The sequence below is a fragment of the Microplitis demolitor genome, chromosome 1 (assembly GCF_026212275.2).
Source record: "Microplitis demolitor isolate Queensland-Clemson2020A chromosome 1, iyMicDemo2.1a, whole genome shotgun sequence".
Classification (NCBI taxonomy): Eukaryota; Metazoa; Arthropoda; class Insecta; order Hymenoptera; family Braconidae; genus Microplitis; species Microplitis demolitor.
In genome coordinates this window covers 16,009,324-16,025,673 of record NC_068545.1, presented here as the reverse complement: position 1 = coordinate 16,025,673, position 16,350 = coordinate 16,009,324, and the positions used below count along the sequence as shown (strand labels likewise).

At 29.8% G+C, this 16,350-nt stretch overlaps 3 protein-coding genes across 7 annotated transcripts in view; 2 read left to right on the top strand and 1 right to left on the bottom strand.

Moving 5' to 3' along the window:
• Window positions 1-395: 395 nt before the first annotated feature.
• Window positions 396-16,350, bottom strand: part of LOC103572704 (uncharacterized) — a 38,708-nt gene continuing 22,753 nt past the window's right edge. For 2 of the 5 annotated variants that reach the window (XM_053741723.1, XM_053741731.1), the window contains 7 exons: window positions 2,486-2,963; window positions 2,066-2,382; window positions 1,684-1,984; window positions 1,261-1,608; window positions 1,073-1,188; window positions 698-998; window positions 396-625 (listed from right to left, as the gene is read on the bottom strand). In XM_053741723.1, coding sequence (XP_053597698.1) covers window positions 560-625; window positions 698-998; window positions 1,073-1,188; window positions 1,261-1,608; window positions 1,684-1,984; window positions 2,066-2,382; window positions 2,486-2,878 — 1,842 coding nt within the window. In that variant the 5' untranslated portion in view covers window positions 2,879-2,963 and the 3' untranslated portion in view covers window positions 396-559. Of the gene's footprint in view, window positions 626-697; window positions 999-1,072; window positions 1,189-1,260; window positions 1,609-1,683; window positions 1,985-2,065; window positions 2,383-2,485; window positions 2,964-3,070; window positions 3,377-16,350 lie in introns of those variants that run through there. The other 3 variants (XM_008551435.2, XM_008551436.2, XM_053741728.1) reach the window with 3 other exon arrangements.
• Window positions 3,797-10,137, top strand: LOC103572705 (cyclin-G-associated kinase). Its single transcript, XM_008551439.3, has 6 exons — window positions 3,797-4,023; window positions 6,107-6,168; window positions 6,250-6,835; window positions 6,922-7,718; window positions 7,792-9,663; window positions 9,754-10,137. The coding sequence occupies exons 1-6, from the start codon at window positions 3,900-3,902 to the stop codon at window positions 9,859-9,861; spliced, it is 3,549 nt and encodes a 1,182-aa protein (XP_008549661.1). The 5' UTR covers window positions 3,797-3,899; the 3' UTR covers window positions 9,862-10,137.
• LOC103572706 (uncharacterized) overlaps window positions 11,648-16,350 on the top strand; it is a 94,810-nt gene continuing 90,107 nt past the window's right edge. Inside the window, exons 1-4 of the mRNA XM_053741710.1 lie at window positions 11,648-11,967; window positions 12,356-12,881; window positions 12,954-13,975; window positions 14,064-14,931. Of these exons, the coding sequence (XP_053597685.1) occupies window positions 12,426-12,881; window positions 12,954-13,975; window positions 14,064-14,931 (2,346 nt within the window). The 5' untranslated portion in view covers window positions 11,648-11,967; window positions 12,356-12,425. The remainder of the gene's footprint in view (window positions 11,968-12,355; window positions 12,882-12,953; window positions 13,976-14,063; window positions 14,932-16,350) is intronic.

Genomic DNA, 16,350 nt, shown 5'->3' with positions numbered 1-16,350 from the left:
TGTTCAAAACTCGGTTTTCGAAAGCCGGACCGAAACCAATAATTCCTTTTTTTTTTTTTTAAATTGTCAATTTTCTCAACGGAAAGTTAAAAAATACTCATGCTACATTTTAAAAGACTAAAAATATATTGCTTAACTTTTTGTTGGTGTTATATAGGTTTATGGCTTTAAAATATTACTTTTTAAATTTTAAAATAAATATATACATTTTTTTTTATAACTAAAAAATTACTCTTTTAAATTACAGAAAAATAAACACGAGTAATCTTTCCATTTAAAAAAAAGTCGTTTTTTCAAGAGTTATGTAGTTGTTTATTTAAACAATGTGGGATGTCGGCTAACTTCAAGGTCATAATAATTTCTTTTTAAATTGAAAGAAAAATTTTGATCGGATATTCAAGTTATTAATATTTAATATTTATTAAAGTTATAATTTTTAAACCCATTACATTAATAATAAAATAAAAATTTTACATTAATGATTTATTAAAGTATAATTTTTTGTATGTTTATAAAATAAATTATAATATAAGTAAGTATATCAAATGTGAATTAATTTTTATATTTTTACAAGACTGATGTCTTCGCTGTCTTCATCATCTGAACTATCTATAGCATAGCATAGCTGAAAAAATAATTAATAAAATTTAGGATTAATAAAATAATATTTAAAAATATTTATCTAGTTCTCACAAACCTCATCTAAATTTGGTCTTTTGAGTAAATCTTCTAAGCCAGCAACTCGTTCCAGATAATTTGGCTGATTACAAGCATCAAGTATAAAATCAAAACCACGTTTTCGATATTCATTAATTAATGGTATAGAACAAGCAGTACAAGATGGAAATCTGTGAGTAATCGTTAACCGCATCTCATAATTCCAAAGAGAACCACGAATAGTATGTGGAACTATACCTAATAAACCTTCACAAGACTCTCGTTCACTTGAACGATATTGACTTCGACTATCATCCATAAAAGCATTGGCACCAATACTGCTAGATTAAATAATATTTAAATATAGCAAAAAAGAAAAAAGTTGCCAGTAATTTTAATAATTATTAAATTTAACCCTTTGGAATGTTGAGTGACGGCGATCATTAGTTCAACAGCAAGACCAGCAGCAATTGATGATAGTCCTGGTCTACTTACTGTACATTGTTGGTCAAGGGTTCGATCGACTTGAGACTATAATCGTCATATTTATTAAATAAATTACATATCTTTGAACTACTTTATATAGTATGCAATAGAGCTTACATTTCCCGGCTGAGTTACATCATTGCAAAAATAACAACCAAGATCTTCGCCAGATGGACAATGCTGAGTTAAATCAGGAGAACCAGCTACTGTTATTTTTCGTATACCATGACGTTGTACAGTATAAGAATCAAAACCAAGTGCTGCGTTTATTGCCATTTTATCAAATACCGCACATAATAATGTTGGTAACCAACGCGCTTCACGTGAATCAAGCAATAAAAATATCACATCATGATTCTGGACTAATTTTTCTAACGTTTTTACCGCTGTCTGAGTGGATACCATAAGACTTTGTCCTACTACATGACCAGGCATTGGAATATGCATAATTACAGCTTCAACATTCTGATAATAAATATATAATTTTAAATATTTTTATTTGTCGTAAAAATATTTCATAATTAAAACATAAATGATTACAAATGTAGGAGATATTCGAAGAAGCGCATCTCTTGCTGCTTCAGCTTTCAATCGTTTATTGACAGCATCTTCATGAGTATAAAGACTTTGTCTAACGGTATTACTGTGAGATACTGTAGAGCTATCAACAAAAGTAATATTTCTGATTCCCCAACCGATTAATACTCTTGCAACTGAGCAACCTAATGTTCCAGCCCCTAGTAATAAACAACGGAGTTTAGAAATTTTTTCTAAGTTTAAATCAGGAACAAGTCGCCACTTCATAAGTTTGAGATTTAAATCAACTGCACGAGCAGCCATTCTATAATTAAATCGAAGGATTCCTAAATAATTTATAATATATATTTTGTCATAATAAAAATAAATTTGTTAAGTTATCTACCGATTTGGATCCAGTGATTCTGATAGATCAGCAATATTTGGTCCCATTTTACCGTTTACATTTGCTTCCCAACCTACTAGTCGTCCTTCAATCATTTCTTTCTTTTTAAAATCTTTATTGAAACTTTCTGTTGCTTTTATCGTAAAAATAACAGATGATTCTAAATTTTTGCCTCTAATTGATAAAATATTTATTGTTTCACTAAAAGCAAAGTCCGGGCAAGAATAAAATAATAAACATAAAAGATTTCTTAGTGGCCATCCCGGTTCTAAAGTATCACATGGATCATAAAAAGCAAAATACAATTTTTGATGAGCCTAAAAAAAATTTTCCATTATATTCCATTATATTTTCCAAAATGTTCCATTATAAAAATAAATAATTAAAACGACATTAATTTGTCATGTTTACGATACTTACGCAATTAGTTTCATTTGTTTTCTCTGTTTGTGAGTTGACGTAAGTGATTCCTTCAGATAAATTAATAATCTCCAAGTTATTATTACTTGATAATAATACAGAAAAAAAACATTTTAATTTTGAGTCTAGACTATTGAAGCTAATTCGCAGTTTATCAAAATCATTATTTGAAAATATTTCAATAGCTTTTTGATGTGGAGCTTCATAAAAAATTTCAGGTAAATTAAATAAAGTCGGATAAGCTGCCCAATAATGAAATCTGTGTTTTTTTAAATCAGCGTATGATAATAATAAAAATAAAGTAAGTCGCCATGGTTCTTTTATAGCTGTTCCATCAATTATTACATCTTTAAGATGTTTACCAAGTGAATCAATAAATTTATCAGGTTGCATTTGTCTAAATGCTTCAAAAGTATTAGTATTAATGAGTATTCCAGAACAAGCAACAGTTCCATTATGTGATGTTGTTTCAACGTTTCTATAAATTAATTAAATAAAATAATGATTATTTAATATAAATTTGAAAAAGAAATCAAAATAAATTTTAAATTATTTGTATAAAAATAACATAAAACATAAATCCACCTAACTCATTAAATGATGTACAATCAAGAATCATTGGACTTATTTTGTTTTCATATATTTTGTCAAAACTATAACCACTCCAGATAGATATCTCCGTTTTATCTTCTAATTTATATTTATCTAATTTCAATTCTGATAATTTTGCCCAAAAACTTGGATCAATAGCTGACCGTAATTTTGTAAATTTAACCATTTCTGATGTCATTGTATATTATTTTTATTACTTGTTATAAAAACTTGAAATATTTAATCATTCTATTTCAAATTGAATCACTTTAATATGATTTAAATACAATAATGCGACTAATTTTAAAATAATAAATATTGAAAATAATAAATATCTTCTCGATAATAAATAAACTTTCTCAATTATAACAATATACGACTATCAGCACATGTGTGCATACGTTGATATATAAATATTTTAATAATAATTTTTGAAAAAATTGAAAATATTTGCATACTTGTAAATAGTTGGTATGCACTTATTTTTAAATATTACAAGTTATTACTCGAATGTCAAATATTAAATTAAAAAAAAAATTGGCTAAATCATAATAAAGATAAATGAATAAGGCGAAGATTTATAATTCACTTTAAATCCGTTAGAGGATGTTACGGTACCATTTTTAACACATACATTAAATCATGTGTATCCTTACATATGTATATAGATAAGCAAGAGAAAAGAACAGTAAAGTAACACAAATGTTGAATGCCAATATTCTATACGTCAGAATTACAATATGGACGAACAGCATCGGCTTGATGATTTTCAATCGTAACATAATTATAAAAAACCTCTACTAACAAAATTAAACAAATAAATATGTCGGATTATTTACGATCAGCATTTGGATATTTAAATGGTGGGTCTGGTACTAATGAATATGTGGGACAAGTGCTGGAATTAAGTAATGTGAAATTACGAGTAAATAGATTAATTGCTGAGGGTAAGTATTTACAATCTACTTTTTAAATAATATTGATAGGGTAAGTGTGGGTATTACTGCGGATTTTTTTTGTTTTAATTATAAATAAACGATGACTGAGTTTTGTTGATTTAACAAAATTATTGCTAATAATTGAAACCTGAAACAAATTAACTGTACAGTAGTTTTACATGTACAATAAATTTTGGATTTGTTATTAATTAATTAAAATTGACAGGTTATAGAGGTTGAATATTATGGCATTTTTGTGAGTTCTTGTGTGAAAAGACGTGGAACGTAAAGGTCCTTTTTTCTGAAATAAATGACTCAATTTATATTATTATTGCCTACAGAAGTAAGATAACCTTTTTTTTTAATACCAAAAATTCAAGAAATATTGAATTTTGATTAATTAATATTATTTATTTACGGAAGCAGTAATTGGTACCAACAAACTGGGCATGTATGCATTACTGCGGTTTTCTCAATAACCCGCAGTCCGCAGTAATAGAAACGCCTCTAGTTACATGCGTTTGTACCCATTATTGCGGTAGTAAATTTTTTTATTTTAAACTATAAAAATAGTGCGTGTAACAAATCGTCTGTAAGTTGTGTTTTGATAAAAATTAATAATGCCTAAAGTTAATAATAAACAGAAGGTTAATAAAAAAATAAATCTAAAGTAATAAAAAAAAAAACAAGAGATATTTATAATAAAGCTGACGAAAAATTAGCTTTAGTTGAAGTTCACGGGGACCTGAAAGTTGCTGAAGTTTCTAGAAAATATAATATACCGAAATCAACGATAAGAGCAAGAAAAATTCACAAGATAGTGACAAACCACCTGGACCATTAACTGTACTTAGTTATGAAGAAGAAAATGAACTAGTTTAATGGATTTTTTACTATTGGAAACAAGATTTCCCAGTAGCAAAAATAAATTGGTTGAAAACTTAAAAATACAATGTGACAATGATAATAGGAAAACTCCATTCCCTGATAATAAACTAGGAAGGTTTTGGCTTGAAAGTTTGTTTAAACGTCATCCAAATTTTCCAAAAAGAATTTCTGAAAATTTATTTGTTACCCGGGCTAAGGTAACAGAGTATCCGATACGAGGATGGTTCACTAGTATTATTAACTACTTCACTGGGTTTTTTTACTGATAAAGACTACAAAAATCGATTCTACACGAATTTTTAATGGTGATTAAATTGGAGTTTCCACATGAGCCCAAAGCCGTCATCAGTAGATTGTACTGTGCGGTGTTTACTTGTCATATTTATTTTTATAAATTAATATAAATTTATTATTATATTAATAAATAATATTAAGTTATTAATAAATTTTATTAAGCTAATAATTATCTTTCAAACTTGTTTTTTTTCATTCTTTGTCTGATCCCGAAGTTTTTCGTAATTGATTTAGCCGCAGTAATAGGCATGTAGTAATAGGGGCAAGCCACTTTAGGTCCCGCAGTAATACATGCTTATAAACTTGTCATTAAAATGCTTATTATTTAAAGAAAATATTAGTTTATCTCATTGTTGATTTTGTTTTAAGTTAATAATAAGTACTACTTAGGTATAAAAAAAAATATTGATAACTTGGAATAAACCTCATTAAATTGTTTTTGAAGTAAGACCTACAAAAAAACCGCAGTAATACTTACACTTACCCTACTATATTAAAAAAAAAAAAAAAAAAAAAATTATTATACAAATTATCCTGGTCACTTAGTCATTTATAAATCAATAAGTTGTATTAATTATTAATGTCTCAATCATTATATTTATTATTTTTTTTTTCTAAATAGTCACTTGTAAATCAAACATTTTGATATATATATTTTTTTTTGTTTAAATTATTATTAGATTTTTTATTTGTTATCAATTTTTAAAAAGTAAATTGAGCAATTATGATTGGTGAATTTTTTCCTTTGTTCGTGCATAATGTAATGCTCTAAAAATTATTAAATGAAAGTTTTAGTCTATAGTTATAAATTTCTATTTCAACTATTTTTTTTTTTATTACTTTTGTATCATAAAATATATGCAAATAATAAATAATAATAAAAACAAATATATTTTTATTATCTAAACAGGTGGCTGGGCGTTAGTGTTTGCAGTAGAAGATATTGCTACAGGCAAAGAGTATGCATTAAAGGTAAATTAAAATGTTAAATGAATTAAAAAAAATTAAACACTATTTAATAATTCTAATTTCTTAAATTATTCAAATTCATAGAGACTGATAGCAGTAGATGAAGAAGCAAATAAAAGTATTATAAAAGAAATAGAAACATTAAAAAAATTATCTGGACATACTAATGTAATTCAATACTTATGTGCACAACGAGTTGAGCGGGAAGATAGACGTGGGTGCGAATATTTAATAGTAATGGAATTGTGCCCTGGTGGTAATCTTGCTGATGTACTCCGTGGTACATCAGCAAATTCTATGACTCTACCTCAGATATGCCGTGTGGCTTATCAAATAACTAGAGCAGTTCATCATATGCACACTCAACAGCCTCAACCAATAATACATTTCGACATAAAGTTAGAAAATTTTTTGTTTGGGAGTGATGGACTTATTAAATTATGTGATTTTGGTAGTTCTTCAACTCAGAAAATATTGCCAGACCCATCATGGAATGCTCAAAAACGTTCTATGCTAGAAGATCAAATGGCAAGATTTACAACACCTATGTATCGTTCTCCAGAAATGATGGATACCTGGAATAATGAACCTATTGGTCCACCAGTTGATTGTTGGGCATTAGGCTGTATTCTATATTCTTTAGTAACTCTTCGCCATCCTTTCCCTGAAGGTACTTTATTAATAATAAAATTTTATTGTATTATTTAAATATTCTTTTCAGTAAATAATATTTATTCTTTTTTTAAATCTTTTCAGGTAATAAATTAGCAATTATCAATGCAAAATACTTGGTACCAACGCCAAATCCTCGATATTCTTGTATGTATGATTTAATAAAAGGATGTCTTGAGCCATCTCCTATGAAACGCATGACAACGTCAATTTTATTAGAACGATTAGCAGCAATTGCTGAGTCAAATAATTTTGATCCTCGAGAACCAGCAGACATAGAAATAAAAGCCCCACCACCACCTCGACCAGCTCCGCCACCACCAGTAGCTCCAGTTCCTCCAAGACCATCTCCACCGATTGTATCAGCACCTCAACCAATATCTGCACCATCTAGACCTGTTCCAGTATATCATCCGCCTTCAAAAGTTCAAGGAGCGTACAGTGCAGGCCTTTTTAGTTCATTAAAAGGTGGTGCAGGCAGTATATTTCGTAACCTTAAAGATACATCTAGTAAAGTAATGCAAACGGTGCAACAAAGTATGGCTAGAACTGAATTGGATGCTAGTTACTTAACTTCACGTATACTAATTATGCCGTATCCAGCGGATGGTATAGAATCAGCGTATCGAGCTAATCATATTGAAGATGTGCGAGCATATTTACAATCTAGACATCCTTCACCAGCTAAAATTCAACTGTACAATCTTTCTCGTGGACGGCCAAATGCTTCTCGGCTTCCTGGTAAACACATCGACTGCACATTTGCTTACTCTTCACCGGACTCTAATGCTCCACTTTTATCTGCTCTCTATCAAATTTGTCAGGATATTTATAGATACTTAGATGCTGATTTTAATCATATAGTGGTCTTGTATTGTGTTGTAAGTTTATGTTTTATTTGTTATAAATTAATAATTGAATTACAATTAAACTTTTGTTAATAATTTATTTTAGGATGGCTGTAGAGCGAGTGCAACAGTCGCTTGTGCTTTACTTCTTTACGCTGGTGTTTTATCTAGACCTGAGGAAACAATAACGTTTTTTACTACTCGAAGATGTCAACCACCTCAGTTACAACCATCTGAAATGCGGTCAATAAATTATATGAGTATTTTACATTCTGGAGTTTATCCACATACAAGACCTTTAGCATTACGATCTCTAATATTACAACCCGTCCCGTTATTTACTCGAGCTAAAGATGGATGTCGACCTTATGTAGAAATTTATAGCAATGGTGCTTTTGTATTTTCCACAAAAAAACTAGAATATGAAGAAATGAAGTTATTTGACATGATGGAAGGAAAAGTTTGCTTAATTATTGGTGATGCTACTGTTCGTGGTGACGTTACTATTGTTGTATTTCATGCTAGACAACAGCTTGGAAGAGTTATTGGAATTAAAATAGCTTCATTACATTTCCACACTGGTTTTATTTCACTTAATGAAAGTATAATAAATTTCGATAAAAAAGATTTAGATGATACTCCTGAAGTTGGAGGACAATTTAGAGTCATGTTAAATATTATGGTTGGCGAAGAAAATTTAAAACCTTCGAGAATACCGGCACCATGGGAAGTTGAAGTATCACGTGATGAAGATCTTAGACCTGATCCATTATTTAGTTCAACTTTAGAGATGGAAGAGACATTAGAAAATTTTAGGACTACATATAAAAGTAAAACACCACCAAGACGACCATCTCCACTAATAATGAAACGTGAGCTATCAGATGAAAATACTTCGGAACAAGAAATACCGTTACATCAAGTAGAAGATGATGATGATGATAATGAGGAAAAAGAAGGAAAAGAAAAACAAGAACAAGAAGAAAGTAAAATTGTTGAACCTCAATGTGACGATAATTTAATAGAAGCAGTTCTTTTAGATTTTGGAGGGTCATCATTGGGTGAACTTGACCAAAATCTTCCTTCTTTAGGGCTTAATCCAAAATTAAATATATTTACAAGTGGTTCATCACAAATCCAAAATGATATATTTGGTAATTTTACTGCATTCGATAATTCAGCGACAAATGAAAATACACAAGGAATTAATAAATCAGCGTCAAGTAATGTCTTTAAGAATAGCGGTGGTAGTAATTCATCAAATGAGAATTATTCGGCTGAAAAAGGTGGTAGTGATTTTTCGTTTGATCCTTTTGGTGGTAATAGTTCAAATGATCTCTTAGGTAATTGGGGAAATACTGTAAAAACTTCTGGCCTAAAAACTCCAAATGAAGATAATTTTCCACGTAATTCAAGTGTACCAAATTTTGGAGCGCAAAATAAAGATCCATTTGCTAATTTGGCTGGTTCTTTAGGTGCAGGTCTTAATGCTAGTTGGAATGGTACACCACGTGATTCAAATACTCCACAATCGACAAGTCCAGCAACAGTTGGTACACCAGTTCATTCTAGTCCACATATGCAAAATAAAGCTAGTATGTTTAGTGACAATAGTAATTTAGATTCATCAGTTTATAATAATAAACCAGCTACTAAATCTGGTGATGCATTTGAAGATCTTCTTGGTAGTCAAGGATATAATTTCTTTAGTTCACGAAAGGCTGATAAAGACAGTCCAAAGACTATCAATGAAATGCGTAAAGTTGAAGCAGCTAAAACAATGGATCCAGATAGATTAAAAGTATCTGAGTGGTCTGAGGGTAAAAAAGGAAATATTAGAGGTCTTTTGTGTTCATTACATACTGTTTTGTGGCCAGAAGCTGATAGGTGGCAACGATATGAAATGCATCAACTCGTTTCAGCTGCAGATGTAAAGAAAGCTTATCGAAAAGCTTGTTTAGCAGTTCATCCAGACAAGGTAATTATTGTTAAAAGATATTATTTTTTATTGTTTCTGTCATTTTATTATAAATTAAATTTCAATTTATTTCTTGATTTACTATTCCAGCAAGCGGGAACTGCCAATGAAAATATTGCAAAGCTCATATTTATGGAATTAAATAATGCTTGGAGTGCATTTGAAAATGATGCATCTCAGCAAAACTTGTTTAGTTAATTATAATAATTAAATGTTGATAATAGTTTAACAAAAAAAAAAAAAAAAACTAAAATATTTTTGATCAATATATTTTTTTTGTTATTTGTCTGATGAGTAAAAGACTCATTTGCCGACTTTGCGCACTTGTTGTAATGTTATTTTTAATTAATAAGATAAAAATTTATTACATTCCAATAACAATATTATTATTAGTTGTAATTGTGGTATCTATCTAAATTATATCGTAGATATTTTAAGTGGTACCCGTCTACATAAAAATTTATGTAATTTAGTTTGACGCAAAAAAAAAAAAAAAAAAAAAAAAAAATTATCTCATTGTCTTAAAAAAATAAATAATAATATTAATTATAATTACTTTATGTCAATATATGTATATAATGAAATGTAAATTGAATAGATTCCCGAATATATGAAAATATTTTCTGGATTATAAGAATTTGAATTTTTTATTTAATTCTATCCATTTAATTGATAATTATTTTAGGTTGTTTTATACATTAAATTTTTAACTTCCCGCTAAGAAAATTGAAAATTTTCAAAGATTCGGGGTTATTGGTTTCGGTCCGATTTTCGAAAACCGAGTTTTCATCAGATGTCAACATTTTGAGGTCCTAAGAAACAAGTCTGACCATTTTCAGGATGATGTCTGACTGTCTGTATGTATATATATGTGTGTGTGTGTGTAAATATGTATGTGTGTAAACTTGTTGTTGTAAATTTTTTTTTTTTTAGTTTTTTTAAAATTTCTTAGAAATGATTCCATCAGAACTCAACAAAATGTGTCGATTGTCGTCTTACCATCAAAATCGATTAATTCGTTCGAGAGATATCACGGGAGAAAGAAATGCTACAAAACGGTTTTTTCTAAATATCTTCGAAACGGTTGACTCGATCAATTTCAAATTTTAAACAGCCTTAGACCTCAATAAAACACGTCGATTGCCACATTGAACATTACAATTGATTTATTAGATCAAAAGATATCGGAAAGTTAAAAAAGCAACATTTTATGTAATTTTTCCCAAGTAAATCACAATATAATGTACTAAAATATATTTAAATATATTTAAAGATATTTCATGTATTAATGCTCTGATATGTATCAGAATTCATTTAAATCCTTACTTCGATAGCTTACATTGATTTTTTCCTAAATACACTTTTTTTTTTTTTTTATTGAACATAATTGTGAATAAATGTTTAAAAAACGCTCATTTCTTAATTATCTTCGGTTTTAAAATTTCAAACTTCAAACTTAAACTCTTTTGAGCTTGAAAAACTTATAAGAAAAAGAAGCAATGGTTTTTTCGAGTTCGAAAACAGCGGGAAGTTTTGGGGCCGGCCCGCAGGGCTAACCGTTGCCCAGATTTTTTTTATAGTAATGCCCAATTATAAAAATAAAAAGTAGAAAAAATAACGATAATATTTTTAAAAAAATTAAAAGAAATTCGATTTTATTGATTAAAAAAAATATTCTGAAGTACTGTTGAGGTCATGTCAAGGACGAAAAATACAAGTGTTGTACTCTCAGCCCCTCCCGCAAAACTAATTTGATTGTGTTTTTTTTTCTTAGTAAAAAAAAAAAAGTATATGACGGTTAATTTAAAAAATTTTGAATATATATTAAAAGACAGTTTTTATTTTCAACAATTATTACGTAATTGGTTTTCATTACAAAAAAGAACTTAACTTTCTGGTAATTGTGAAAAAAAGTGATTGTTATTTGTTGATATAAACCGCCACTGGCCACTAGATCAAAAGTATTTCTATGACGTTGGAAGACTCAACCACGCACGCGTAGGTTCTATCTAAGGGTTGAACCGCTCAGATATCTGTGTCGCGGGATACAGCAGGCAAGGGTTAAAATTCAAAGGGAGGGGCTGCCCAAAAATGGCTGACACGCACGACACAGAGGGTCCGAAGGAGGACGAGTAACACTTAGAATCTTTTTACCTTCCATCGTACTGACCAATTGACATTGTTTAACTTTAATTGAACGATGTTTAGCTAATCGATAGTTATTATGTTTAAATTAAAGAGTTATCTGCATGGAATTCTTAGACCACCTTCGGTCACTGTAGTTTTAATCACCTGTGTTAAAAGGTAATTTTTACTTTTTGTATTTTATCATTACTATTGTAGTAAAATTGGAGTATCAAATATAGATTTTTCAATTACTTTATTTATTTTTTATCCAACTTGTTTTTAAATATTGTTTTTTGTTTCAATGTATACGAGGTCGAGATTTTTTTTTATCTTGACAATGTGATAGTCATGAAAACACCCGAGAGAATTTGAAAGCAGAAGTGAACTCTAATTATAAATTTATGTACACATACCTAGTTTTGAAATTTTGTTTACTTACAAGTGTATTTACTAAATAGCTTATTAATTACTTAAATGATAATGTTAAGAATAAGTTTATAAAAATGTATATACATTTTTTTTCTATGTATAAAGTTTATTTTAATTTTTGTTGTTTGTTCTTTAGATTAAAAGTCAATCAAGATAATGTAGCACCAAAAAAGTAAATCAATTGACAAGTTAAGGAGACTGAGAAAATGCGTGGTGTCTCATTGAGGCTGCTATTACTTTTATTATGGTTAATAAGTCTCCGTTTACCAAATTGTTTAGGAAATACTAACAAAACAGAAAGAGCTACTAAAAGTCGACTAAGATCATCGCAGCCTCCTTGGCGCTTAGTGACATGTCTATCCCATTCTCAGCCTCCAACGAGAACGGATGTCCAACAAGCATGGGAACAAGCAAGACTAGAGTCTATTTACAGCGAGTTGGAGATGTCTTATATAGAAGGACGTATGACATCAATAACAGACCCACAGTCATATCCGTTAGCTCTTATTAATAAATTTTGTACAGTTATTGAAAATAGTAAAGTGATATTAAGTTTTGTGATTGGTGGTGGTTCAGCAGCAAGATTTTTGATAACAGCTGCTGCTTCACTTAATATTCCATCACTCTGGTTACCAATGACGCACCGAGATTTTCTAAGACAAGTGAATAATTTAATTTGTTATTAAGTTTTACTTGACGTTATTTGTAATTATTAATAATAATGATATTTATAGGGTAAACGTGGACGTTTTGAAACGCGTCTTGGTTCTGGTTCTGAACAAATAGGTGCAGCAGCTATTGCTTTAATGGATAAAGCACACTGGCATGCATTTACACTTTTTATTGATACATCATTACTACCAATTCATCACTTTGTACCTAAAAATCATGACAAATTACTGCCACGAAAAATAATTTATCTGCCGACTAGTGAAAAGAGTCTTAAATTAAGACTGAGAAAAGTATCTGATGAAGGTGGAAGTGGTAGTGTTATTGTCTTGGCTTGTGATTTAAATGGAGCTAAAAAAATTCTTATTATTGCAAATAAATATCAAATGCTCAATGGTAGATTTTTATGGTTGTGGCTAGATCTAAAAGCAGAATTACGACCAAATGAACCAAGTTTAATTAGTTCTCATATTATGTACAGTTCTGCTTTAACATCAGTAAAAATAGAAAATAATAATCCATCAATTACTACAAGAATGACAAGACACACTGGTGGTTTTTTTTTTAATGATAAAACTCATTTACCTTCACTGTCTAATTTAGCAAATGACATTCATAATCTTCAAGAATACCGATGGCAGCATGAAAAGCCAATAAAAAAACGTGAAGATAAAACATTTGTCTTTGATGATGATGAAGAGGCGCGTATAAGTGATAAAAATCTTAATTCAAAGACTTTTATGCCCGTCGGTATGCTTGCTCTTAGGCCATCGAGTATGAGAATAGCCGGTGGTGATGCTATACTATCACGAATGTTAAGAGAAACATCTCAAGCACTAGATAATACTTTTTTGGAACATAAATCGTCGTTAAATCGCTTGAGGGATACACAGATAAAAGATTACTTTTTTCCCACATGTTTTTTTACAACTGATAATTCATCAATTCCAGAAATAAAAGAAAATGTTTTTAAAAGCTTGACGAAGAAATTGAGAGAATCAATGCGTCAGATATCTCACGATAAAGCTGAATTTCAATTATTAAATTTACAGGCCGTGCAATTTCCGGGTAATAAAACTCAATTGAGGTAAATTGCCTTTTATTATATTATTATTCTTAATAGTTTAAATTATTTAGTGAGAATGTTTTTTTAAAATTATATGTTAATATTGTAGGTGGACTAAAGTTGGTTCCGTGAGAGGTGGTAAAGACGTTAGACTAGATACAATAACTTGGCCAGGTGGTGGAATAGTACCAGCTTACATGGAACAAAGTGGTGAAAAAATAGGAATGCCATGGTATCAAATTGTAACTGCAGTAGCACCACCATTTATTATGGTTACAAATCTGCAACAACAATTATGTTTGAGAGGGCTACCATGTCGAAAAGGAGAGACAATAAAATGTTGTTATGGTTTTACAATAGACTTATTGTCATTGATTGCCAGAGAACTGAATTTTCGTTTTGATTTGTATGTTGCACCTGATGGTCTGTTTGGAAGAAAAAATGGTCTTAATGGAACTTGGAATGGTGTGATTGGAGAATTATTACATGGTCGAGCTCAACTAGCTTTTGCACCAATAAGTGTGTCAGCAAGACGAGCAGAAGTTATTGACTTTACTATACCTTATTATTTCAGTGGCGTTAGCTTTTTGGCTGCTCCAAAAACAAATTCCCATATTTCACTATTGGCATTTCTTTTGCCTTTCAGTACTAATCTATGGATTGCAATATTTACGTCACTCAATATAACTGCAGTTGTAGTAGCACTTTTTGAATGGCATAGTCCATTTGGATTGAATCCTTGGGGCCGACAGCGTAATAAAAATTTTTCAATGGCCTCAGCACTTTGGGTAATGTGGGGATTACTTTGTGGACATCTTGTAGCTTTTAAAGCACCCAAGTCATGGCCTAATAAAGTTCTTATAAATGTATGGGGTGGATTTTCTGTAATATTCGTAGCCTCTTATACTGCTAACATTGCTGCTCTTATCGCCGGCCTTTTTTTCCATTCATCAGTCAGTAACTATCATGATCGTAGTGTAAGTATTGTTTTATTACGTACATTTTTATATTTTAATTTTGTTTTATATAAAGATGGTACAATTCTGATTAGTTGTAAACTCTTATGAAGTTAAATTATTGTTTTATAAGATCGAAATTAATAATCAATGGTAGCGTGCTATGATGATACTCCTAGTAATATATAATATAATGTGGATGTATATATCTATATATACATTAGGGTGGCCCAAAAAAACCGACTATTTTTTTTTATTCAATCTTGCATGAAAATTTGTTGGCTTACGATGTTTTCAGAAGTCTCTCCAAAAATCAGCTCGATAAAAAATTTTCAAGAGGTCGCTCACGAATTTTAAAAATATCAAAAACGATCGAAATTTGAATTTTTTATTTCAAAATTTTTTTTTTCTGGTGGCAGCATTAGTTTATAGAAAAAAAAATAGTCGGTATTTTTGGGTCACCCTAATATATATATTAGAGTGTTTCAAAAAATCGACTTTTTTTTTTTCTCGAAGAACATTGAAAAATCAACTGAGTATCTCTAGACAAAGACCCTGTTAAAATATGAGACCTTAATATTAATACTTAAAGGTGGCGATTCACGATTTTCTATTTTCCATTTAAATAACATGGGAAAAAAAATTTTAAGTTTGGCTTATTGAACAGATAAGTTCAGGACATATTTTTGTCGAAAATTAAATGCTCTACAAAAAAAGTCTTTTATCATTTTTTGATAAATCCATCCGATCAAAAGTTATCCGAGCTTGAAGTCAAGTTAGAGTGAATTTCAAGATCATTTTATTTTTCCGGCGAAACTATCGAACTTATCATAAAATGTCATAGAATCTTTTTGTAGACAATTTTATTTACTACAAATTAGTATCGATTAATTTATTTCGAATTCTGCATTGTTTTCTAGTTATTTCCATTTTAATGTCAAGCTCATAAAAAAATAGTGTTTTGACCGATTTTAAGAACTTGGCATTAAAATGGAAATAACTAGAAAACAATGCAGAATTCGAAAAAAATCAATCAATACTAATTTGTAGGAAATAAAATTGTCTATAAAAAAGATTCGATGACATTTTATGATAAGTTCGATAGTTTCGCCGGAAAAATAAAATGATCTTGAAATTTACTCTAACTTGACTTCGAGCTCGGATAACTTTTGATCGGATGGATTTATCAAAAAATGATAAAAGACTTTTTTTGTAGAGCATTTAATTCTCAACAAAAATATGTCCTGAACTTATCTGTTCAATAATAATTAATGTAACAGGACTGTTAGGTCTACCTCCGTTTGACGGGAGGCCGATACCACGCCCTTTTGGGTATACTCGCGCTGCGTAATCGCCTATCCACTACCGTAATATTATAAAAGCGAAATATGAGCATAAGCTCACATTAGCTTACCCATTAGGCATGCAATGCAAGTGGGT

Bases quoted from the DNA above. Each gene is read 5' to 3' on its own strand.
- LOC103572705 (XM_008551439.3), top strand. From the start codon at position 3,900: ATGTCGGATTATTTACGATCAGCATTTGGATATTTAAATGGTGGGTCT. The intron at 4,024-6,106 runs GTAAGTATTTAC...TTATCTAAACAG, and splicing joins AAATAGATTAATTGCTGAGG to GTGGCTGGGCGTTAGTGTTT. The intron at 7,719-7,791 runs GTAAGTTTATGT...AATTTATTTTAG, and splicing joins TAGTGGTCTTGTATTGTGTT to GATGGCTGTAGAGCGAGTGC.